General features: G+C 43.6%; 1 protein-coding gene across 1 annotated transcript; it reads left to right on the top strand.

The window, feature by feature from the left end:
- The first annotated feature begins 3,162 nt into the window (after positions 1 to 3,162).
- On the top strand, positions 3,163 to 19,513 carry LOC121680728 (calcium/calmodulin-dependent protein kinase kinase 2). Its single transcript, XM_042060271.1, is given in 17 exon segments — positions 3,163 to 3,308; positions 6,707 to 6,799; positions 7,113 to 7,814; positions 8,614 to 8,661; positions 9,759 to 9,822; positions 11,264 to 11,314; positions 11,657 to 11,697; positions 11,700 to 11,792; positions 12,069 to 12,105; positions 12,271 to 12,292; positions 12,400 to 12,488; positions 12,880 to 13,079; positions 13,359 to 13,412; positions 14,607 to 14,680; positions 15,310 to 15,397; positions 18,481 to 18,612; positions 19,409 to 19,513. Coding segments are annotated over 15 exon segments (1,743 nt in total). The 5' UTR covers positions 3,163 to 3,308; positions 6,707 to 6,799; positions 7,113 to 7,169.
- The last annotated feature ends 6,040 nt before the right edge of the window (positions 19,514 to 25,553 follow it).

Below are 25,553 nucleotides of genomic sequence, written 5' to 3'. Positions count from 1 at the left end.
GACAGTCCTGTGACGGTAAACAACAAGGAAGGTGGCTATGGCGAACGAAGAGCAGTTGTTTGAATCGGCGTTGGTGTCAACTTTGGAGGAGTTGGACTTGTGCTTTTCTTTGAAAGTTGAGCAACACAATGCACTTAAGTCATTTTATTCGAAGAAGGATGTATTTGCCGTTTTGCCGACCGGATACGGATGGCCGTAGCACTGGGCTGGCCTATTGCATGCCTAGGCAGTTTGAAAGACAATTCTCTGCCCGCCCCTTGGATTAAGCGAGGTGAATGGCTCGATTCCAGACTATACATTTCAATAGGATGGCCCGCCAGGCTAGTTTTGGCCTACAAACCTTTTAAAATATCGAAAACGGATCATTGATCAGGGAAAAAATATATAATGGATCAGAAAATAATTTTCCTCGGCCCTCCCCCCAGGCCAAAAAAATTCTCCTGGGCCTTCCCCTAATTTCCCCGGTAAATATCGTACAGTCCCTTATGGAGTGGCCAGCCCGATCCCCAGACCTCAATCCTAGAAAACTTGTGGGGTGACATCAAAAATGCTGTTTCTCAGGCAAAACCCAGAAATGGAGAGGAATTGTGGAATGTAGTTCAATCGTCCTGGGCTGGAATACCTGTTCACAGGTGCCAGTAGTTGGTCGACTCCATGCAACACAGATGTGAAGCAATTCTCAGAAATAATGGTAATGCAACTAGATATTAGTGCAGTGATTCAAAGTAAAGCGAAATCTTGAGACATTTTTCAGTTTATACAGTAAATGTTTGAGTTTGTAAAGAAAAATGCAAACACTGTTATTTTTTTATAACAGCCTAACATTCCTTTTTCTTCACTTCTGTAAAGGTATAACACAAACTTGATCAATTTTGGTCATGTTTTGATTTGAAATTTATAGTTTTTCTCAGTCGCTTTGGTGCTTTTCTCAGGTCAGAATCAAAAAATTCTCATAACTATTAGTTCAACCTCCACAACATTCAGTCATTTGTGCACATCATAGTAGCAATTTCTCCTTCCTCTGAACAAATTGCAAATGCTTTTGAACATGTATCAGTTGCTTTGTCATATCAGTCAAAATTAACTACTTATGGATGCTGAATAGTCGTTCCCAATAAAACTAATAGTCTTCATTTCATTGCTTGAGTCATTACATACACAATTGGTGAACTAGTTATCAAATTCTGTCACAATGCTGTAGAATTGCAAAGAGCATACAGTAAAACTGTGAAACGTACATATTCAGTGTCTTGTACTCACTTACTCCCCTAACTACAGCTATTTGTAACTTTACTAGTTTTCAAATGGTTGTACAAGTATGTATAGTGCTGTCTTGAGCATTTTCAGGTAGTGTCACCGAGTTCTGACCTTTTTTTGCACGGGAAAACACTGAGAGCATAAACTGTCGTAATGAAAACATGACAAAGCCATTTGACTATCTTGTTCATAAACGATGGTGTCAAGACTTCTCATTTTGATGACACTGGCAGTTTCATTGACATAAATACTTGCTTTTGAAGAATGGACATGGACTATCCATTTTGAGCAAGTGACATGCTTTTGCAGGTTATCCACTAGGTTTTGCAGTTTGCACTAATTGTTTTGAGAAATGCACTAACTGCTGTGCATGTTAATAGTGATGTGAGAAAAGCACCTGAGAAAAGCGACTGAGAAAAACTGTAATGTGCAGTGCATTGATATTATGGAATTAACAGCTATTCTAAGGATTTTGAGCTTTATTCAATTTTTTAAAACACACTGCTATTATTCTGCACATAACTGTATAATGGTATCTGTGGGATAAATTGTAGTTTTGGCCATATTGTGTTACGCATAGAGGAAGTAATAAGTTGACATTTTACTCAGCTAAAGTGCCACATGGTGGCCTTAATGTGAATTACAAGTGTTTTTTAAACCGCAGCAGTTGTCTATGCTGCTCTGCAGACGTTGAGTGATTTCCATGTTTTGGGAGCCCTCAATGTGATCATATACGGGCCTCTTGCCAAAAGGTGTCTGTAAAAATAATTTATTGATGATGAGTTGATAATCATGAGGTGCAAATAGATTATGTTTTTCTTTTATTATAAGGAACTTAAAAGACAGACGTAGAAGAATTTGCATGTAAGTGGCTGTTGATTGATGTGACTGATCTTTTTGGTTTTGTTATTGTTTTACTTTTTGTGTGATTTTACATGCACAGGGTGGTGCTGTTGTGACAGTCAAATTTCCTTGGGAGTGAATGAAATATTTTGCATCTTCTACACATACTTATTAACTGTCTATGGAAGATACGTCAGGTCATTGGCATGCACTGTGGGTCCTTCTCACTGCCATACCGTGAGGGAGCCCACAGAGTGCCCCTCTCAGCATCTCCCTCCTCTTAATGCTGCCTGCCCAGCAAACCATGCAGAGAACGTTGATGGCAGTCCACAGGCAAAGCGTCAGCAAGAGTTTCCTACAGACAAATGACAAGGTGCGGCCCCTCAGCCTGACATGATGAGGTCCATCTTAGCTCTGTCAGCTTGTCTCTCAGTAGGAGGGACTGCATGGTGTTGAAGGTGCTGGAGAAGTTAAAGACCATAATCCTCACAGCACTGTTCCCCCGGTCCAGCTGAGAGTGTAACAATAGGATGCCATCTGAAACCATATCCATCGCCTGGCGAGCTAACTGCATTATGTTGAGTGCAGGTGGCCCTGGGGTATAAAGAGATGGAGCAGGAACTGTTCCAAAATCTTTGTCATGTCATGTAAAGGCAACGGGTCTGCCCTGAAGCTGAACTATATGAGGTGTGCCTGAGAACTGGGAAATATCTGGGATATGCTACAGTAGGACAGGCCTGCAGGGGCCCTCCTGTCACAGGCTCAGGTTATACAGGTATACACACAGGTTTAGGTAGGCTATGCCCAGGTATAAACCTCTGCCCTCTTTCCCCAACAACTGAAGGGGCCAATAGGCTACTTGTAAGCTACCATATGCAGACTTATGATCTGCTGTAATCTTAACAAATGTAGCAGAGTTAAAATAATACTTAAATTATACTATTTTAGACAACACGTAGGCCACTGTAGCGTATACAAAGACGGTAGGTACCCTGAGATACACTCTTCCCAATCCGTATCATCCACTGGTACAAGAGGCTGTGTGTTACGTCGAGCAGGTTGGTTTGCTTGCATGATGCATGCAGCCTATCAGAGCAGTGCTGCTTCTCCCATTCTCCCTGTAGGGACATCTACAAGGCACAAGCTACCCTGCGAAGTAGAACGATAGATACACGCTGCTTTGACGAGTACACGGGTATGCCAATAAGGTAACATTATTATTAACATTAATGATAACAACAATGTCAAATTGTCACGCTATTTTGTGTCTAGTCATTTTGTTAAAGCTGCACAGTCTGGTTTGTAACGCGTAGGCGAAACATAGTCGTTGCTACATTAGGCTACAATACGCGTTTGACATGTGGAACTAACATTAACGTAAGCTGGGCACATCACATGTTAAAATGTGGTAGTTTTGCCCCTCATCGAAATGTTCTACCCTAGATATAATCAAACGTGCTAATATTACCACCATGCTCATATACAACAACAGCAAGTTGTCGAGTCTAATGTGCGGAAATGGGGGTGACTTATCTTGACGATTGAAGTATAACATTGTCTTCGTACAACACAGCAGCTGCTGATGCAAGCCAGTCTGCTGGGGAATATTGTCGGTGCTATGGATTGGTTGCATCTGGGATGTGCTGTAACGTTACTGGTAGCAAACATTTGGTTGTGTGATTTCAGATTGTGTATTTTAGGCCCTTAGGTGACGTTTAGTAGTATGCTATTGCATAATTAATGAATTTGCTTTCCCTTCGTAAATATGAGATCGCATGAACATAGCCTATATTTCATAATCAAATCGAAACTCCTGAAAAATGTAGGAAACGCCGATTGTTTTGATGTTCGAAACCTATAGCCTACTGTACGACATTGTTCATGTGTCCGTCAGGTCCTAGGGTCCCATGTGTTTTCCTTACTTGGCGAGTGACGGAAACGGGTCATTGACAGTATTTTCTTCATCTGGGTACCATCTAAAATGGTGCCTCGGCGTTGATGCTTGTTTCCAGTGTTAACGTCCAAGCCCCTCAGATTTAGCGTAGAATAAATCTCTTCCCGGGTTGCGTCTTAAATCACTGGTTGTTGTCACGATTTTTAAAGCCCCTTGATTAACAATGTGTTTTCTTGTCAGGAACTTTCTTTCTTGTCTGTGACGCGAGTGAGTGCTGTTGCCAATATTTCATTTGATAGTTTTTGAGGTGTGTGATAAATTAAGGTAACTGACTGACTGAATGAATAGTAGTCAGATTATTCTTACTTTTTACTGTTTTACTCTTGAGCCTACTGCTCACATTGACTTGTATGGCAGTGTTTCCCCTGTTGTCATTCCACAGCATCTGACGCAGATCAGAAGCCTGTGCATGCCTCATTTAATGCAAATGTTTAGAAGATTCCTCAGCTCCAGATGGTGCCATGACCTGCCTTTACGCACGTATTAGGCCCACTGCCCTTAGACCCCACCCTTTCCCCCACTATCTATCCCGATACCACCCCCACCCTGCCTCGCCTATCTCACTGTAAGAGGGGGGCTTGGTCACGTGCTTAGCGTCTACTGTTTGCTAAACCGCTGGCATCTGGAGCACAGCAGCATCTGTTTTGTTTCTGGGGCAAGATTGGAAGCCATGGTGGGCAGGCCCCCAGTGCTTCATTGGAGGTCATCATCACTACTGTCATTGTCATCAGGGCTTTAGGCTGGGTTCAGGGTTTTATCATGCCTACCCAAGCACTTGCTCACTAACACTCCCACACATAGGCCTACCCCTAGATCAGTACAGATCTGTTTGTCATTGTTTTTTGTAATCTGCAAGGCCTCTGCATTTCCAACTTTTGCAATATTAGTAAGTGACTCAGTCCCCCCCACCCCCTTCCTGGCATAATATTTCTGTGTGTGTGTGTGTGTGTAAGATGGAGGAGTGCTTTTGTTGGCTAAGTATGGAGTGATCTTGAGCAGGGATTAAGCGTTCATATTTTGTGCATTCTAACTGAAATAGTCGCGAACTGTGCCATGCCATCCATCAAAGATCAAACTAGGTCAGGCAGAGAAAGCAACTGCTCTCAGATTAAAATAGCTCACTTGGGAAGCTACGGCGCTGGGCTATGTCTTGTCCAGCATCTTATACAGTGCATGCCCCCAAATCCTTTACTCTTATTTATCACAACTACCATACTTGAGAGGGAAGAGAGAGAATAAGATAGCTTACAGGCTGGACAGCAGGCAGTGTAGGTTGCGTTGTCCATAGAGGATTGTGTTATTGTTTGAAAGGAGAGAGAGCTAGAGCAAGAAAGAGTGGTGTGTGGGAGCGAAGAACAGACCACACTGAAAAAATTCACAGGCCTGCAGTTTCTCATTTTGAGAAAAGATTTTTTTTTGTCTGGCTTTGGAGTCACAAGCACATGGCTTGCAGGTCCAGGAACTTGAAGGAAAAGGGTACACCTTAACCGTATCCTGGAGGTCATGGATGCCAAGTATGTCAGACATGGCAGGATGGTCTTTGATGCATATTGGAAAAACGTGCTTGCTGTTGTTATGAATATGCATATGAGATCTCAGATATTGTTGCTTCCCTTTTCAATGTATATCATTTAAATAATAATAATAATAAAAACTTTTCACATTGGTGGTGTAATCAGAAGGGTTGCCACATAATTATACTCGGACAGATATCTTTTGGCCTGACCTTGTACTGTAGAGAGCTCCGTGCCTGTGGGTCAATATTAGAGGAAGCCAAAAAGGTCTCAATTACTGGCATGTCCTCATTAGTCTGTTCCTTCCCTAATCCCCCTCCTCACTCCTGCTGCCTTGGCTCTGTGGCTTTCCACACACTGTGGGTTGGGACACACTGCAGGGGGGGGGGGGGGGGGGCTGTAGGGGCCCACATCAGCCTAGGCTACACTATCATGTCTGTGAAGATACGGCCACGACTGGCTTTAAGGATGGGGGCAGGGGGGGATTCAGGGAAGGGGGTGTGTTTAGTGTGTAGGAGTTTTGGGGTAGGGGTGCTCGACAGGATCATGAGAACGTCCAGACTTGGTTCAAACAGGCCAAGCATGATTTGTGTGTGTGTGTGTGTGTGTGTGTGTGTGTGTGTGTGTGTGTGTGTGTGTGTGTGTGTGTGTGTGTGTGTGTGTGTGTGTGTGTGCGCGCGGGGGGGGGGGGGGGGGGGTGTTGCTGGGTGAGCTGAGACAGCCATTCACACTCTGCTCTATGTGGGAGGCTTGATGAGAGAGAGAGAGAGAGAGAGAGAGAGAGTTCAAGAAATAGAAAGTGAGAGAGATGGATAAAGAGGACTAAGTAAGTGGTGGATAATGAAAGAAGAGACTTCCAGAGAGAGAGAGAGAGAGATAGAAAGAGAGGAGATGAAAACAGAGACTGGCTTAAAAGGATCGAGGACGACAGGGAGAGAGAGAAAAAAAGAAAGGATAGCCTCGGTGAGGAGGAGTGCTGAAACGAGGCCATGGTTGGAGGAGAGTGGAGGGGGGGGGGGGTGTCTGAGTGTGTAGGCCTGCCCGCTCCATCTCTCCTTCCTGGTGGCTTGTGGAGTGATGAATGTGTCTGTTCTTCCAGCAAGGTCTTTATTTTTCTGTATCTCTCCGGCCCACACAGCTCCCACACACTGTCTTCTTCCCAAACGCGGCGCAGTAACAGCCCACGGCCAGCGCTGCGCGGCTCAAGGCTGGGCCATATGCAGAAAGCAAGGTAAAAAGCACCACGGAGATTCTTGGGAAGATTAGCTTGCTCTCTGTAGGCGTTGTGAACTCATTTGAAATGTGTTTGTGTGTGCGTGTGTATGTGACTGTTTGTTGTGTGAGTGTGTTTGTGTGTGAGTGTCTGTGTCTATGTAGTCGTGATGTAACGGTGCATGAGCAGTTACATTTATTCTGTGCCCTTTGATGTGCCAGCTGTGGGAGATTTGTGTGTGTGTGAATTTTTTAACTTGGAAGTTCTTTCTATTTGACTGCCGGTTCTTTCTTTCTTTCTTTCTTTCTTTCTTTCTTTCTTTCTTTCTCAGTTTGGCCCAGTGAGTTCCTGATGGAGGGGCAGCCTCAGGGCTTTTGGTTAGGACGCCATGTTTCCCTGTGTCTCCTCCTGGCCCTCTTCTGATTCGCCGGCCTCTGCCGGCGGCGCCAGTGGCAACCATGCCCCGTCTCCCCTGGCGTCCCCGACTCACGTGCCACTCGCGTCTGCCCAGCAGCAGCCCCCTCAGCCTCTGCCTGACCTACTGTGCAGCTGTTCAGTAGCGCCCCCTGCCCACCACCCACCACCGGTGCACATGGAGTCCCTCATCGTGGTGACCGAGTACGAGCCCAGCGGGCCGTCCGAGGACAGGATGGGCGCCGATGACGAGGACGAACCGGAGGACATGGACAGCTCGGAGACGCCCGACCCCCCAGGGTCAGCGGCGGCTGCGGGGGCGTCTGTGCCGGCGTTCCGGATGGCCTCGTGTGACCTCTTGTCGCACGCGGTGGGCCGGCCCGAGGCGCTCTTCCCCGAGCCGCAGGAAACGCGCGGGCGCCTGCACCTGTCTGACAGGAAGCTGTCGCTGCAGGAGCGCTCGCAGACGCTGTCCTCGCCATGCGGCTCGCCTGGCATCAATGGGCGCTACATCTACCCGTCGCTGCCCTACTCGCCCATCACCTCGCCGCATTCGTCCCCACGCCTGCCGCGTCGCCCCACCGTCGAGTCCCACCGGGTCTCCATCACTGACCTGCAGGTACAGCACAGGGATTACCCATAATGACCTTAATATCAAAGATTCTAGAGCGGAGCTCTGTTCTAGAATCTTTCTTAATACACTCTTCTCATGTAACATATGGATCAGGACGACATAAAAGGCAAACCGGCTACGCAAAAATACAGCTCGGTTGCACCCAAAAGAGGTGGCATTTAGGTGATGGCACACTCTAACAGAGCAGTAGAGTTCACTTTATATTTCAGCTTAAGCCAGGTTAGACAAGTCTACTACCACTTAAATATTTACAGTTGTCCATACCTCAATGAGAAATGTATTAAAGGACAGGGCAAAAACATTTCATATAGCTAAACACATGCAACATCCAGATATTCATGACATACCTGTACACTTGCTGTTAAACAACAGTTGCAGAGTGATACTGAAATATGTCATTGTTCCCCACTCTTTACCATGAAGGCTGCTAACTGAGAGAATGAACCAGAGGTGAGACTGCAGTTAGGACCTCTGTGTGATGGAGATTGAAGAGATGTGTGTGTAGATCCTCTCCCTGGCAGAAAATGGTAGTTAGATAATAGGATTACACAACGTGCCTTTATGTAATTGGCCATAATATTTCTTGAAGTAGGTCTGTAGTTCTGTACTAGAACCCTGTAATGGGCCATAGCTCTCTATATCTGTTTTCATATATTTTGTCTCCTGTAGAGGTTTTAGACATTTACTATTAGAGATTCATTACAATATGGTTAGTCGACTGTTTTCTTTCTGATTCTTTTTGTCTGTCTTTTTTTGGTACCACATTTGTGTTGTCTTTCCACAGGACTGTGTCCAGCTCAACCAGTACAAGCTGAAGGATGAGATCGGAAAGGTACTCCCAACGCATCTGTCTGTGATTTTACCCGACACTACCAAGTGACGTCTGAAAGCTCCTAGAAGACAGTCATCTTTGTCCTCGCCTTCCCTTTACCCACCCCACACCCCCTTGTGTGTTTGTAGAGCAAGTCAAGGCGAATAGACACAAGCTTCAAGTGGGATGAGACTAAATGAAGAGTTTAGGCAAAAAATAGCCGCTAGCTAGTGTGTCACTGAGGATGAGAGAGTGTGTTGGAGCGGGGGGAAGAGTGTGTTGGGGCGGAGCTGGGCGAAGAGTGTGTTGGAGCGGAGCTGGGCGAAGAGTGTGTTGGAGGGTGAAGGGGGGTGGGGATCTGCTGGAGCAGTTCGGGAGATTCCTGCTCCCTCTCTGCCTCTCCACCCTGAGCCTGTGGGCTGAAGCCCCCTGCTGCATCTCCAGTCTGTTCTCCCAGCTGCCACTGCTTTGTGTGTGTGTGTGTGTGTGTGTGTGTGTGTGTGTGAGTGAGAGAGAGAGAGAGAGAGAGAGAGAGAGTCATTTCAAAGGGCTGTGAAATGTATGAAGATTGAGTTTTCCCAGTCTTTAGAAATATGGTAATTAGAATGCTAATAATGCAGAAAACACAGAGGTGTGTGCGGATGTGAGCGTGTGTGTGTGCGGATGTGAGCGTGTGTGTGCGGATGTGAGCGTGTGTGTGCGGATGTGAGCGTGTGTGTGCGGATGTGAGCGTGTGTGTGTGCGGATGTGAGCGTGTGTGTGTGGATGTGAGCGTGTGTGTGCGGATGTGAGCGTGTGTGTGTGGATGTGAGCGTGTGTGTGCGGATGTGAGCGTGTGTGTGCGGATGTGAGCGTGTGTGTGCGGATGTGAGCGTGTGTGTGGATGTGAGCGTGTGTGTGCGGATGTGAGCGTGTGTGTGCGGATGTGAGCGTGTGTGTGCGGATGTGAGCGTGTGTGTGGATGTGAGCGTGTGTGTGCGGATGTGAGCGTGTGTGTGTGTGGATGTGAGCGTGTGTGTGTGGATGTGAGCGTGTGTGTGTGCGTCAGTGACAGAACAATTGCCAAACAGCTGCCAGATCTCTTCTGACTCGTTTCATGTCTTTGTTTCTGGAACAAGGGCTCCTATGGAGTTGTCAAGCTGGCGTATAATGAAGACGACAACACCTACTACGTGAGTGCCAGTTTTTCTGCCTGCCTGCCTGCCTGCCTGCCTTCCTGCATGCCGCCCCCTCTCATGTAGTAGCAGAATCTCCAGCCCACAGCCATCATCCCTGCAATCACCTCACTTTTCTAAGTGATCCAGATGAACCACTTAAAAACAATTCAACCCCTCCCCCTCCCATTTGTATGTAGCTGTGCAGTCCTCCTAAGGCCATTGGGGATTCAATCGAATGCCGTCAATGTCTCAAGACAATGTCAAACTATGACAGTCTGGTGTTCACAATCTGGTGTGTAGATACAATCTAAAATGCTTGATTTTCCAAATCAAATCAAAATCAAAAAATAAAATTCTTTACAAAAAAAAAAAAATTCTTGGCTAAAATAACCTTAGTAAACACCAGATTTGACATGTATACTCATAGTCATCTTTCACCAAACAAATAACCCTTTTAAAAGTATAAAAAAAAACATTTAGTACAGGCGTAATAACTGTATTTAAAAATCACTGAACAGTCAAAATGGAACACTTTGGTGGCCTCTGGTGGGCAAAAATACTCAAGCTATGAGAAGTCTGACTAACATGGGTGAATATTCTATGGTTACTGATGTAATTCAGGATTATGCATGGCAAGTATCTCTCCAGGTAGCTTCTACCCAAAAATTCCAAATGTAACATTTCTGCTGACTCTACCAAAATGTATTATATTTATCTTACCCATCCATGTTTACTCAACATATTGTATTCATGCAGCTGAAAAAATAGAAATATATGGTTTGTTTTTATGTTTTATACTACGTGCTTTACTGTACACTGTAGAGTTTGCTTGCACTTGAGGTCTTCCCGTAGTGTATTCCAACCCTGAAAATGTGAATAGTGTTTTAAAATCACATCAATCACATTTTTTGTATGCACCACATTTTGTTTTCTTAGGGGACGTTGTATTCTTTTTTATGTGGTGTAAAAAACTTCAATAATTCCCCCATGGCTCTAATATTTAGGACAAAAAGTCTAAAAATGGACAAATAAAAAGACTTAAAATCCTAAATCTACTTCATGTGGTACGGGAGTTAAGTTAATGTCGTTGTGCATTTGCGTGTGTACCATAATTCCACCAGAATTGTACTGAATCTGAAATGGGCTTACTTGGTCTGCTGGCATTGCCTAAGTTGGGTTAATGTCTTTGTGCATTTGCGTGTGTACCAGAATTGCACCAGAATTGTACTGAGTTTGAAGTGGGCTTACTTGGTCTGCTGGCATTGCCTAAATAAAGACTGTAAAAAGGCTTTGCATGTCTTTGCACTCTTCATGACATTGGATTTCCCCCACCCATCTCCTTCTCTCTTTCTCTCTCTCTCTTTCCCTGTCTCTTTCTCTCGCTCTCTCTCTCTCTTTCCCTGTCTCTTTGTTTTTAATCCACTCCCTGCCCTCATCTTGCTCTCTGTCTTCTGCAGGCGATGAAGTCCTATCCAAAAAGCGGCTGATGAGACAGGCTGGTTTTCCCACGTAAGTGTGTCTGAAAGCAGATGGAGGGCCCCAGCATGGTGTGTGTGTGTGTGTGCGTGTATGCGTGTCTGTGTGTGTGTGCGCGTGTGTGTCTGAGTGTGTGTGTGTGTGTGTGTTTGTGTCTGTGTGCTTTACTCAATCAGATCCAGCTGAATAACCAACACTCATCCTTTCTCCCTCTTTTTTCCCTCGGAATGTCTATCCTTTTAACTCCATCATCTGTTTCTCTCTCTGCTGTCACTCTGTCCTCTCCCTCCGACTATCTTCTCTTGCCTTAATCCACTCCGAACACCCACCCGCCATTTTCCCTTGCTTCTCCTTCCCTCTCTAATGGCTTCTCTGCGTCGCAGGTCGTCCGCCTCCACGCGGTGCCAAAGGGGCCTCCTGAGGGCCCCCCACAGCCCAAAGGGCCCCTGGAGAGGGGTCTACCAGGAGATCGCCATCTTAAAAAAGCTGGACCACCCAAATGTGGTCAAACTGGTGGAGGTGCGCACATTTTAATATATATATATATATATATATATATATATATATATATATATAGAGAGAGAGAGAGAGAGAGAGAGAGAGAGAGAGAGAGAGAGAGAGGAGAGAGAGAGAGAGAGAGAGAGAGAGAGAGAGAGAGAGAGAGAGAGAGAGAGAGAGAGCGATAATCCTATGAGAGATAAGGAAGTCGAAAAGCAGTTATTCTCAGCTTGTCATGGCTCTTGTTTTGTATATAGCCTGTATGTTCTTCTGAGATTCTCATGTTTATTTGTAAAGGTTTTGGATGACCCTGGTGAAGATCATCTGTACTTGGGTAAGAAACTCCGCCATGCATAAACACACACACAGTCATCTTTAGACTGATGTTGTATAATATGAGATCATGTATAAAACATACCAAACATACCATGTCCTACAAATATAGAAAAGAAAAATCAATGACATTGCTAAACTAATCCATAATGTGTCCTGTTCACAGTGTTTGAACTGGTCAAACAAGGGTGAGTAAAAAATCACTCAGTATTATACACTGAACATATATTTTACTGTATTTTGCATACATGTCCTTTTCTGATATGTGTGTGTGTGTGTGTGTCTTTGAGTACAGTGCTGTGATGGAGGTGCCTACAGATAAGCCCTTGACTGAGGACCAAGCGCGATTCTACTTCCAGGACCTGCTGAGGGGGATTGAGTATTGTGAGCAGAGCTCCACTCCAGCCGTTTCTACCACCTGTTCTCATTTCCTCTACACACTGTTCACACTCTCTCTCTCTCTCTCTCTCTCTCTCTCTCTCATACGGCAACAGCCTTTTCTCTGATGAATTCATTGCTGAAGTGTAGGCCACCTTAAGGGCTCTTAAATTCTCATTTCCTTTTCTTGTCACTCGGAGGCCCTTAACCTGGCACCAGGAAAAACACCTTCCATAGAATCTCCATCCCCTCATGTTCCATTGATTTGTCCTTTGAAATGTATACTTGCATATATCCATGCAATGTCAATTGTTCTGTATTTTAATGCAAAGATAGATTAAAAAAAGCATCTCACAACTGATGCTGAATGTGCTAACATTTTTGTTATCCTCCTCAGTGCATTACCAAAAAATCATCCATCGCGACGTCAAACCCTCCAACCTACTGGTGGGCGAAGGTGGGCACATAAAGATCGCAGACTTCGGCGTGAGTAATCAGTTTGAGGGGACAGATGCACTGCTGACCAGTACTGTGGGAACGCCAGCTTTCCTCGCTCCCGAGACGCTGTCCGAGACCCGCAAGAACTTCTCTGGAAAGGTGGGACGGTTTTCCCACTCTGTGAGCTCCAGGCCTATGTTTCTCTGACTCTTTGTCTTTCTTCATGATATGTTATATGAGATTGTGGTTGTTTGGTGTAGTGTTAAAAGCCATCTAAATCTCTCTGAAAATGATTGGTAACGTAATTCTGGGCTATTGTGGGGAGAGATAATTGTGCCCTTATGAGTGAGCTGCAGATAGTGTGTGGAGATGACGCTGATCCTGTCCCTCTGGTGTGTGTGTGTGTTTGTTTGTTTGTTTGTTTGTTTGTTTACTCAGGCTTTGGATGTGTGGGCAATGGGGGTCACCCTGTACTGCTTTGTCTTTGGAGTGGTAAGACTCTTCTTTTGTTTTTGTTGTGTGTGGAATTCAAACACATGAACACATAAATATACACTCACACACACACACACACACACACACACACACACACACACACAGAAATGGAGTACAAACAATAGCTGCTTTCATGTTCTGCGCATATCAAGCGGTTGGGCCGTACATCTGAACAACATGTCCCGACATCTGGAACTTAGGCGGCTCTTACACTACTCCCCTCTTAGTATTTCGTACGGACATTATGTAAATTAGTTCATGGCTGAACGAAGCGAAACATTGCGGAGATTCTGTTCATGTGCGTGTTCAACCACGTTCAACCTGTTCAACCACGCATGATTCTGTTCATGTGCATCGGTGTCGTTCACACATAATGTCTGGATATTTTAAGCATGATATCTGATTTACCTGAAGGGTCGGACATCCGTTTCACAAAGATTCACATATAGTGCGGAGGACATGTCTGAAAACAGTTAATGAAAATAATACACACACACACACACACACACTCATGCACATGCACAAACAAATGTACACAAGCATTGTATTATGCCATTCCTCACCCTAATTGGAACAGCCAAATGTGTAAAGATTAAGTTCATTGATATAAAAAACTAACATTTAGATAAATAATTTTAAGTTGGATAGTTTAAAGGCGGGATTCTTTTTCATCCCAGCTATTTGCATTCTGGGTCCTATGGTCACTTCTCACCACTCAAGTCCCAAAGATTTACTCACACCTTCAGATTAACAGCACTTGATAGTGTGTCAGTTGCAGTGTTTTCATTTTTTGTTCAGTAATTTATTGACTCTGTTGGTGTTCTTTTCATGCATGAGAGAGACACATTATGAGGATTGGAGTGTGACAGATGTAGAGTGTGTGGATAAGAGGATTCTTTTTTTCTCTCTTTAAATTGTGAAGCAACACATCACTTGTTATATTCAGAACACTTTAGGGAAACCAACTAAAATGAACAACATGGAAACTGTTTGGATCAAACTGATTTGAGAGGAAATACTTTCACTGCCCATGTTTAATGCCATCTGCTATCATTGCCCTGCTTAGAAAAATAAGAGTCTGTTTGTGTTTATAGTGTGTTTTTAGTGTGTTTTGACACACACACACGCACACACATGCACACACACACACACACACACACACACCCACACACACCCTTCTCTCTCTTCCAGTGTCCCTTCATGGACGAGCGAATTCTCAGCCTCCATCAGAAGATCAAAACCCAGCCTGTGGAATTGCCCGAGCAGTGAGTCTCTGCCTTCCTTTTCCCACCCATTCAGTCCTGACGGGCTGCCTCACACTCAGCCACCTCCATCTTTTATGCAACACAGGTTATCATGCACACAATCTCATTCACACAGTCAAGCGTGGCGTACGCCGGCGCCGGTGTACAACACAAAACCCCATTATTGTCAATACAACCCCGCACACCAGCGTCGAACTCTGCCGCCACCTCCGCTGGTGTGCCGAGGTTGTATTGAGAATAATGTTGTCTAGGTAATCGAATGTCGAAAGCGGAGTTGGTGCCACACTCATGTCCACGCCGGTGTCCGCAACCCTTCAGTGGGGTTAACTGTGTTGAGAAATGACCAATGATGCGTGAGTGCTATACTGTAGATGAGAGGGAAAAGATAGGCGTTCCTCACAGTCAGTAGGGGTTAACTGTGTTGAGAAATGACATGATGCCTGAGGTGTATGAGCTGAAAGGGATAAGATGGGCATCCTCACAGTGCCTTACGGCCCAAGTTGTTGAATGCATTGATTAAAGAGATAATTGGTATAAATAATAAAAAAAGGTTGTACGTGCTCTGTGTTTTGTTTTGTTTATGGCTCTTAATGAGCCTTTCCTGATTTAAGAGTGTTTTGTCTTTACAGTGCAGATGTGTCGGATGATCTGAAGGATCTTCTCTTTAAGATGCTGGACAAGAATCCTGAGACCAGGATAACAGTGCCACAAATAAAGGTAGGACAAAGAGGACACTTATAGGACAAAATATGACACTTTTCTGTCCCTTTGTGTCATGCTCAGTGGGTTAATCACACAATATGTTTGCATTTTCTATTTAATTAATGGTGAGAAAACCCTACTATCAGACTTCAGATATGTCTCATGATTAAAAAGAAAGTAATATGAGTTAGATAGAGAACTAAAATACTTGTTTTAAAGTATCTCAGATTTCAGATATGGATGAGGGGAAGGGGCATTAAAAGTCTTGGACATGAGGGTTGGTCTTGTAGTATAAGCATGAGATTGCGAAAATCATTCTTGCATTGAAAACTCAAGGCCAGGCAGTGTTCTGTTGCTCATGTTTGTGTCATGTTGCTTGTCATCCAATCCACTTACCCACAGTGCCACAGACAGGAAATAAAGCAGCTGGACGAGATAAATCCAGCAAACTTCTGTTTGAGTTCGCTAATGTATTTTGTCCAAGTGACACAAATATGTCAAATATAATGACTGACAATAAATAAGCAAAGATGTTAGGGGATTGGATTAATAAATTAGCATACTACTTACAATTTGATATGTGATATTCAGTAATTTGACTACTGCTTGTGTTAGACACAATTTTACAACCCAAAGTGTGCAGTACAGATTTTTTTTACAATTATTACATACCATATTTAATGTTATTGTAGCACACCTTATATAACACATAGTAAAGTCACATTAAGGCACTGTTCATGAATTTGCCATATATATTCAATAATGAATGTAGTTACTTTATTTGTGCTGAAGGAAATTTGTCTCTGCATGAACTCATCTGTGGTGGTTAGTGTGCACACATAGCCTGGCAAGCCAGACCCACTTCAACATGTTGGGTCTGGGAACACACCATTGGCAGGGCTCAATCCGAGGGGCGGGATAAACATTTGTCTATCAAATTCTGCACGCAACAGGATAGCGCTACAACTCATGAGTCCCATGTGTTTTCCCACCAGCAGAGCTAGTTGGTAGATCAAACTTTTGCAGTCGGCAAAACTCTGAATACATCTTTCTTTTTTAGGAATGACTTTAGTGCCGTTCTTTGTTTTTTTCTCAAAGAAAAGCTTAACTCCAAGTCTTTAAGAGTCAAAAGATGATTCGAAAGACCGCTGTTCGCCAGCAGCAGCAGCCATCTTCTTTGTTAGCAGGGAATTCACGCGGAACCACAGCAACTCTGTCGTCATTATGTTAAGCCCGCCCACCGACTCTATACACAATGTGATTGGCCTGACCAGAGTTTATTTTTTCCAGCTTTCAAGCCAACGGAGAGTTGATGGACGACCCTGGCTGCAAATTACATTTGCTGCCGCTAGGGTGTGTCTAGATTTCTAGGCTAGTGCACACACAGCACACACACACACACACACACACACTCGAGGAGCAGTTTGGGGTAGAGTCCGACCGATATGGGATTTTAAAGACCGATACCGACTTCAATATTTGAGGATTTCAAAAACCGATAAACGATAAATCAGCCGATATAATTTTTTTTACAAACACAATGTAAAAATGTGTTCTAATATTAAGCATATTGAAAAGTTCTTGTCCAGGTGGTATATTGTGTTTAAATAGGCCTAACTATGTGGTATCCTACTGAAAGGCTCTTATACAATAAATTATGAAACAATTATTATGAATAATAGCTTCATGTCTCTCAGGCTCTCGCGCCGCAACCGTGACCCAGCTAGAGAATAGAAGGGAAGCCTTTTTTCCTTGATGCGAGCGGTGTTGTGCAGAAATACATTGAAGAGACCAGTTGATAGTCATAATTTGTGTTTAAAGGGAGAATTGGTCTTTTCGACGTGGTTCTGTGCAAAAATACATTGAAGAGACCAGTTGATAGTTATAATTTGTGTTGTAATTTGTGGAGGCCACGTGTGTACTATAACATAGCAGAAATAGGGTGACCACCAACCAGACTCTGAAAAAAGGAGGACCGCCTGTGTCTAAAAGTGAGGACTAATTGGGCAAAATGAGGACACCCTCCAATTTGTGCTCATAGGACTAATCCTATTCAGCAGCCATGTTAACAGGTTAGAGCAGCCGCACTTCCTCTATGACATCCGTGCCTCAGGCGTGGGTCAAACCACGCTGGACCCGTGACCCAGCTACTGTAGATGTCTATTTTTTTACGCAAGTGGTTCTGTGCAGAAATACATTGAAATTGGGTGACCACCAACCAGAATGAAAAGGAGGACTAGTTGAGGACAAATCGACCAAAATGAGGACACAGTTTCTCCTTATAGGCTTATTCCTACCGGGGGAGGGGGGTGTATACTCTCTTTTTCATTTTGCTACTCTGCAGCTCTTGCATGTTCCACAGTCGAAATCCATGTTTAACTTTGACCGCTGGGCGCTGTTAATTTTGCATTGAGCCCAACACAAATCTTTGGGTCATTCACTCAACCCAGAGCAACCTAGCAGCGAGAGCAGTGCATGTCGCCTCCTATCTGAAGGCCCCTTATATGCAATTGAACGTATAGAACGCATTGTTTTTTGTTTTTTTTTATCATTGATCACTACTTATAAGCCTTGTTAGCTGTGGAGCACTTGTACCATCGCTACTTATTTGTTTGCTGTGGAGCACTTGTCAAAAAGGCGGACAAATGCCCAAAAAGGAGGACACTACTTAGGTTCGGACAGAGGGCTAGACAAACAATGGCTATTAGATAACGCTATTGTTGTGGCTAACTACCTTAGCTATAATATGGTCAGAAAATGTTTGGAGTGAAAAAGAGAAAATTAGAGTGTTTGCCATGAACATGCGCCAGGTCATGCACAATTTTGCATTCAGCCCAAAAACTGTGTCACCCTGGGTAAAATATTAAATAATTAAATTCAGTCACTCCCCCCACCCACATTTTTCCAACCGGTAGGAAAGTCAGATTCCCTAGGTAGTAGGCCACGGATGCTGCTTGCATTTACCATATGGGTAGTTAGGTGTTTACACTGTTAGTAATTGTGGCTGCTGTTGCCTGTGCTCACTAAACACCCCTGTGTGTGTGTGTGTGTGTGTGTCTGTGTGTGTGTGTGTGTGTGTGTGTGTGCTGCTCCCTCAGGTGCACCCGTGGGTGACGCGGCATGGTGCCGAGCCCCTCCCCCCAGAGGATGACAACTGTTGCTCCCTTATCGAGGTGACGGAGGAGGAAGTGGAGAACTCTGTCAAGCACATCCCCAGCCTGGCCACCGTGGTGAGTGTGTGTGTGTGTTGTCTGTGTGTACTGTGACACTGTGAGAGCCTAGAGAGCTGTGTATCAGGGGATAAAAAAAAACACCTGACATATTGTGTCATTTGCTGCATTAATTGCAGTTCTTATGACTTATTTTGGTCATCCATAGATAAGTTGCTTACTTTTACATAAAAACCTTGCTTTCATAACCTTCTTCTCTACATGGTTTTAGGTGATTAATACCACAAAACTGATTGTTCTAATTTATTGTAGCCTAGGGCATGTTCACAAACTCTGTGCCAGTGGGTTACCATCATAGGAAGCCTGTATGTTTGGAGAAGGCAGTGTCATCTCTACCATTAATATGCACACTAATTAATGTGGTTGCGACAATTAGCATAGTGTTTGTATTGCATGTGAAAACGTGATTGCATGTGACGCATAACAACTGGCTCTTTGTGAATATTTGGATGCTGTAGTGGTGTATTAATCAGTTATTCATTAAAATAATGAAGTGTGTGTGTGTGTGTGTGTGTGTGTGTGTGTGTGTGTGCGGGCATGTGTGCGCGCGCATGCACGCCTGTGAGTGCCTAGAGAGCTGTGTATTAGGGGATAAAAAGACACTAACATGTATTGTTCATTGTTTACATTGATCATTGATAAGTGGCCTAAATTGCTAACTTGTACAAGAAAGCCTCCCGTCCAAAACCTTCTCTCTTCCTGCCTCCCTCACTCTCTCTCTCTTGTCTCTCTCTCTCTCACTAACTCACTCTCTCCCTCCCCCTCTCCCTCTCTCCCCCTGTTGTACTCTGTGTAGATCCTGGTGAGGACCATGCTACGCAAGCGCTCGTTTGGCCACCCATTCGATTGGAGCCGCCGAGAGGAGAGAAGCCTGTCCACACCTGGGCCCATGCTGACGTGAGTGGCTTCACACCCTTGACAAACACTCACACACACTCACACGCTCTCACAGAGAATGGTGCAAATGCTGCAAGGCAAAACATAAAACCACAGTCACCCCAGTGAGTTGTCTGAGCTTGTTTATCCTATTTTTGCTCCATTTGTGGATAATATCCATGAGATTAAAGGCCTATGGGCTGTTAATAATCTCCATACACTATATTTTGGCATTCAGAGAGGAAGAAACATTTGCTGCATAAATAAATGTGCTCGCTGCGTTTTTAGGGCTTTGAACAATGAAAGTGATAAAATCCAATTTAGTTTGATAATCCCATAATGACACATTGAGAAAGTAAAAGAGGTAGGGATTAGTTCTCTAATGGTTCTCATTGAAAACCCACTCTCTGTCTCCCTTCCCCCTCCTCCCTCTGTCACACTCTCCAGAAAGGGCAGAGCAGGCAGTTTGAAATACTGCTACATTCATGGTCACTCCAGGTAATTGACCACTGGGCTCCGGTGGTGCCTGCCTGCCTGCCTGCCTGTCTGACATGTACTGGCCATTGCATCTGACCAGTAACATGCACTGGATAAGTTGAATGGTTGAATGTGTGCACTGCATTGAAAGTGATAAGTTGGGGGTGTCTGGTAGAGAAACTGTGTGCTTTTATGCATCGTGTGCTCTAATAGGGTTACTAGAGTTTAGTCTCAACTGGAATGCTAACTTGGCATCTTTGCTCTCAGATCACACCTTCATTGCAGTGGTGTTTTGTTTGCAAAAGTTCCAGGTTGCATTCCTTCCTGTTGAAATTCCGACATATTGCCAGGGTTTGCGTTTCAGTTGACTGGATTTATGCTTTGAAGAAATGGTTCAGCGGGAAGAAAAAAAAATCCAAGTAGAATAGTTGCGAGTTGCCTCCTCCAAATAAGTCTGATAATTATGAAGCACTTAGATGTGGATCAAACAGGCAAATGAACCTTGACGGTAGAGGCAAAGTGGATAAGTCACTAGACATCAAGAATTTCAGCAAGTTGCTTGGCCAGTGTGTGCCTTGACTCCTGGCGACTCTGTGAGTTTGACTATGCCACCCCTGTAGTTCCTGACTGCATGAGTATGCACATGAAAGAGAAAGGTGCTGTTAGTGTGTGTTTGTGAGAGAGAAAGAGAAAGATTGTGTGTGTGTGCGTGCGCCCACGCTGCCTAATAACACTAATAGCCACCCACTTCAGCACTGGTCTTTCTCTCTCTCTCTCTCTCTCTCTCTCTCCAATTTTGATAACATCCAGAGTCAAGTGTGCACTGGATTGCCGTTTGAGCTTTTTGTGCCTGCATTGATGAGGAATGCCACAGAGCATGGAAATGTTCTTGCATGCGGCAGGATCTCTACATGCACCCCCTACTACTCCCCCCCCCCCCCCATCACATGTCAGTGAATAACTATCACGTCTTCACTGTCATGTGTTCTGCATATGATTTGCATATGAGGATGTCATTTTATGCTGTTATTTTTCTCTTACTAAGGACTTGCTGAATGCTGATGCTAAATGTATTGCCCTCTTTTTCACTCACTTTAATGCCTCTAAATGATTCTATCCAGTAAGTGCAACTACTGTCCACCTCTACTGTCCGCCTCTACTGTCCACCTCTGTCAGCCTGGAGCGTCGGATGAACAGACGGACGCGCGGAAGAACGTGATGCTTAATTTAACTGGAGCTTTTTCTTGTTCGGTTTCCTAGGAAACAGGAGAGCGGGGAGGGCATGCGAAGCATGGAGCTGCCCTTCGTAGGCGAGGACGAAGTGCTGTCCTGATTGGCGGGGCTCTCTCGGTCAGCGTGCCGGCTTGGGTCTGACAGAGACGCCCTGGCGAGGAGAAGAAAAGGGGGGGACATGGAAGTGCTGCCATGTTGCAGTTTGGCAGGAGATGGGAAGAGAGCTGGTGAAGAGCAGCAGTGGGGACCACACACACACACACACACACACACACACCCAACACGCACACACACACACCCAACACGCGCACACACACACACGACACACACAAAACACACACAACACACACGGTAATGGAGCGTGACTGATGTAATTACACATTGAGGGTGTTTATGTGGATGTATATGTGTGTGAGGGGGGTGTGTGTGGGATGTAGGATTGATTTTTAAGAGAGAGACCCCCCTCCACTCTCACTCCTGCACCCACTCACCTCTGTCTCTGCAGTTCATGTTGGCGCTGCCACATCATGCATGTGTGTACAGACCTGCAGTAGCATGCAGCCTCCACCACCAGGCCTCTGCTCTCAGGGCCTGCCAGTGACATCAGCGTTTTTTTTCCCTTCTCTTCTCTCGTTTGTCTTGTTCCTTCCTTCTCCACCTTCACATTGCACTTTTTTTTTTTTTTTCCTCTGATGCAGCACAGCGGTGAAATTCATCTCGCTGCTGAAGCGTTAAGGGCAGCTGGCCGTGATCCTCCCGAACTAGGGCTAGTGTCGTCTTTTTTTCTTCCTTTACAATTATCCAAAAAGGGAAAAAGCTATCACTTGTGTATGTGATGTAAAAAATGTGCTAATCCAAAATTCTAACTTGTACTTCCTTTTGAGGTTTGTTGAAGTATCCAATTTGAAAACGAATGGCATTGATTTAAACAGAAGTGTGTTGTTGGTGCCCAAATATTTACATGGTGAGCAATAGATTTGCCAGTAACTAATTGTCTTTTTTAAACAAAGAAAATGTACAGTGCTTTTTTGAAGGAGAGAGAATTCAGGTAATCATGATAGTATAGTACTGTGTTGTGAGGAGCTTTTAAATGGCATTTTTGTGCAGCATTTTTATGATACTGAAGCCCCAAACCAAAATAGTCAATATTGTGTATGCACATTCACAAGATTGGCATTGGCTCATCTCTGACTACCAACACGGTTCAAAAAGTTGAGCATTAACACTGGCCGTCAACATGCAGTTGTTTTAGGTCAGGCATGACCACCACAGATTTGCACACTTCTGTGTGTAAAGCTCACTAAAGAGTATATTTTTGTACATTTCCAAGTGCATCAGTGTGAGATCTAGCAAAAATGTTGTATTTGTTTGACTTAGTTTGCAGATCTTATGGGAATTCCAATACAATTCTATGCATGGCATCATGTAATGAATTATTAAAGGTTTGACTGATAACAAATGATATGCCTTACATTTCATATGTACACCCTTTATCGTAGGTCATCACTACAGTATCTTAGGTAATGCAGAAGTGTAGATGGATAGATTGGAGAAGATTGAGGTAGTGTGTTTAGTAGTTTCAGATATTGCCTGCTTAAGAGTAAGGAATAAAGTCCAAGCACAGGTAGTGTTGACTAAAAAACCTGATCAACCCAAAGCCTACTAAAATACCGTAGTATGTTCAGCGTGCCCTACGGATATGGGCAAGTATGCTTGGTTTCTTTATCCCTCTTGCTCCCTTGTTTAGGTGTAGGAGTAGTTTTAGGAACTTCGTAGTGTAGATACAGTACAACCACTTGATTTAGAGAAAATCTTAAAGGCATATATAACACTCACTGTTGATGCTTCCACATACTGTAAGTTCTTTCAGCACTTTATGTGTTGAATGTATATAAGAAAAGGGGATTGGAGTCTGCTAGGCAGTGACAGACTTCAACCATTTGTTTTTTATATTGTGACTCCTGCTCCCTGGACTTGACACACGCGCATGCACACACGTGCATGCACACACACACACACACACACACACACACACACACACACACACACACACACACACTCACACTTTTTTCTCCTGTTGCATGCTACACTGTATTGGAAATATCTCTCTGACTTGTACGTTGTGTGTTTTTTAAGACTTATTACTATGCATAAGACATTTCACTCTGTGGTGCAATTTTGGATTTTGATAGTCTCTTGTGTTTTCTTTTTGTATTATGTTTTTTGTGTATTTTTTGTTGTTGACACTGTTGGACTTAAAGCTGTGTTTCTGGAAGCTGGTTACCATGGATATGTAAGATGCGCAGGTGCATTGTCAAACAGTAAATGTACACAAACTATCAGGGGGTAATTCATTTGGAACGTCTCTGACAGTGTAATTCCTAAAAATAATGAATGACGTTCTAAAACTTAGATAACTTTTATCTTTTGACATTACATTCACATCTGTTTAAAAAACTACCTCAGTCAAATAGGCCTACAAGATTAAATTTAGCCAATTACATTATGGCATCAGTTAAAGAAGGCATGACAACCCTATAACCATTTAGAATGGTTAGAGTGAATACATTATGAAGGATAACATTTCAATTCAATTACCTAATTATCAATCTCTATTGTTAATTATTAACATTCATTATATGCACAATGGGGTTTTTACAAATACTTGCAAAAGTGATTTGAGATTGACAAGGTTTGGAACCAACAGAATGCTGTAAAATAAATGTATTTATGACATTTTTAAATTTAACCTTATTTGTTCATGGTTTCTGCCCAGTTTCACCGAAAGGGCTATGAAAACGTTGCTGTTTTATATCACTTAGCCTAACATGTTTTAGTCATTGTAGTGAGAACAGTTTACAGCTAAATGACCACTTAATTGCATGTCATCTCGAACATTACATTTGAATTTCTAGCATGATTGAGCTGTTCAGCAGATCTGCAATGATCTCAAAGTTAATCACTTCAGATATATTATATCCTGTTTAATATTTCAATAAATTAAAGTTGCCTTTCTCTTGTCCATGTCTCAGTGGTCTCCTCCATTTTCCTCTAACACTTTCAAGACATGAACAGTGTTCTTGTTTATTTTTTAAGTTTGCACAGTGGATGTTCAATAAACAACACTTAAGTGCAGTGTGGTAGAGAATGGAAACTAGATTGCGGTCAAGTTCAAGCACTTTTGGGTGGGTTGACATTATTCTGTTTGACCTAACATAGAATAAGTTAAAAAAAAAATGAAAACAAAAGAAATTCCACCACGCTTCTAATTAACAACCCGGTGCTTCACGGGTGAGGACTGATCATGCAGAGAGAGGAAGGGATCACTTGAGAATCAACATCTGTGTTCTCCGATGATTCCTTTCTTTCTTCAACATAGAATAAGTTTAATATATAAGTAGGAATGGATAAGACAATGTTCTTTAGTAATGCTATTATGATGGTGAAGGGTGCACCCTGACATACTGATTCTGAACAGAAGTGAGAACCCCTGTCAGACAACTTGGGTAATTGGCTTTGTCACACTCCAGTTGTTAGCCTGGTGTAGCCAATTCCAGTGGGTCCAAGTCCAATTTTGTGGGCGGGGTAAATTCAGGCTGGCTTCTAGGGCTTCTAGGCTGTCCAATTGTCAGAACCAGGCACACTTTTTCTGCCTTTGTGGGGTAGGGTGGGGTCACTACTTAACATGACTATTTAACTGCCCTGTACTTGAACTCTGGGAAAATCTTACTGATGTGTAGGCCTACTAATGTCAGTTTATAGAGATGGCAAAAAACAAATCATCCTGATTCATAGTTCACATTTGCACAGCTCAGAGGTTCACAGTATCCTATAGCTGACCTCTGTAGTCCTCACATGGTCAGACAGAGTTAATTACCAGTAGACCTATTTTTCAAGACGATGGCTGTTTGACCAGCTGCTAGTGAACTAAAGACAGACACACAGTATTTCACTGTTTTGTTAACAGTCCCTAACAAAGAACTATAGGAATCTTATAGTATTTTGGGACAAAATATTATAGTAATCTTAGGAATACAATACTATAGATATTATAGAAATCTTATACTATTTTGGGACATACTAAGTATGAGTCTGTACTATAAGAACAAAAGGTCAAAGATATTATAGAGGTATTGAAGAAATCATATAGTATTAGTTTGTTTTCATAAGGGGTCAACCCACCTTTTATTCCCAGTCCATTGTTTGATGTTGAATTTAAACAACAACATTTCAGAGCGCTTGGATGTTTTCCTTTCCTGGAAATGGCTGGCTTGAAGTTAGATTATGGGTCAGGACAATTAATTATGTTTAACATTAGGCCTACCAGTCAATGCTGGCTCACAAGATCACAGCTA

This window comes from Alosa sapidissima, chromosome 13, assembly GCF_018492685.1.
Source record: "Alosa sapidissima isolate fAloSap1 chromosome 13, fAloSap1.pri, whole genome shotgun sequence".
NCBI classification, from domain to species: Eukaryota; Metazoa; Chordata; class Actinopteri; order Clupeiformes; family Clupeidae; genus Alosa; species Alosa sapidissima.
The sequence above is the reverse complement of the archived record's forward strand: the minus strand, read 5'-3'. Positions and strand labels throughout refer to the sequence as shown.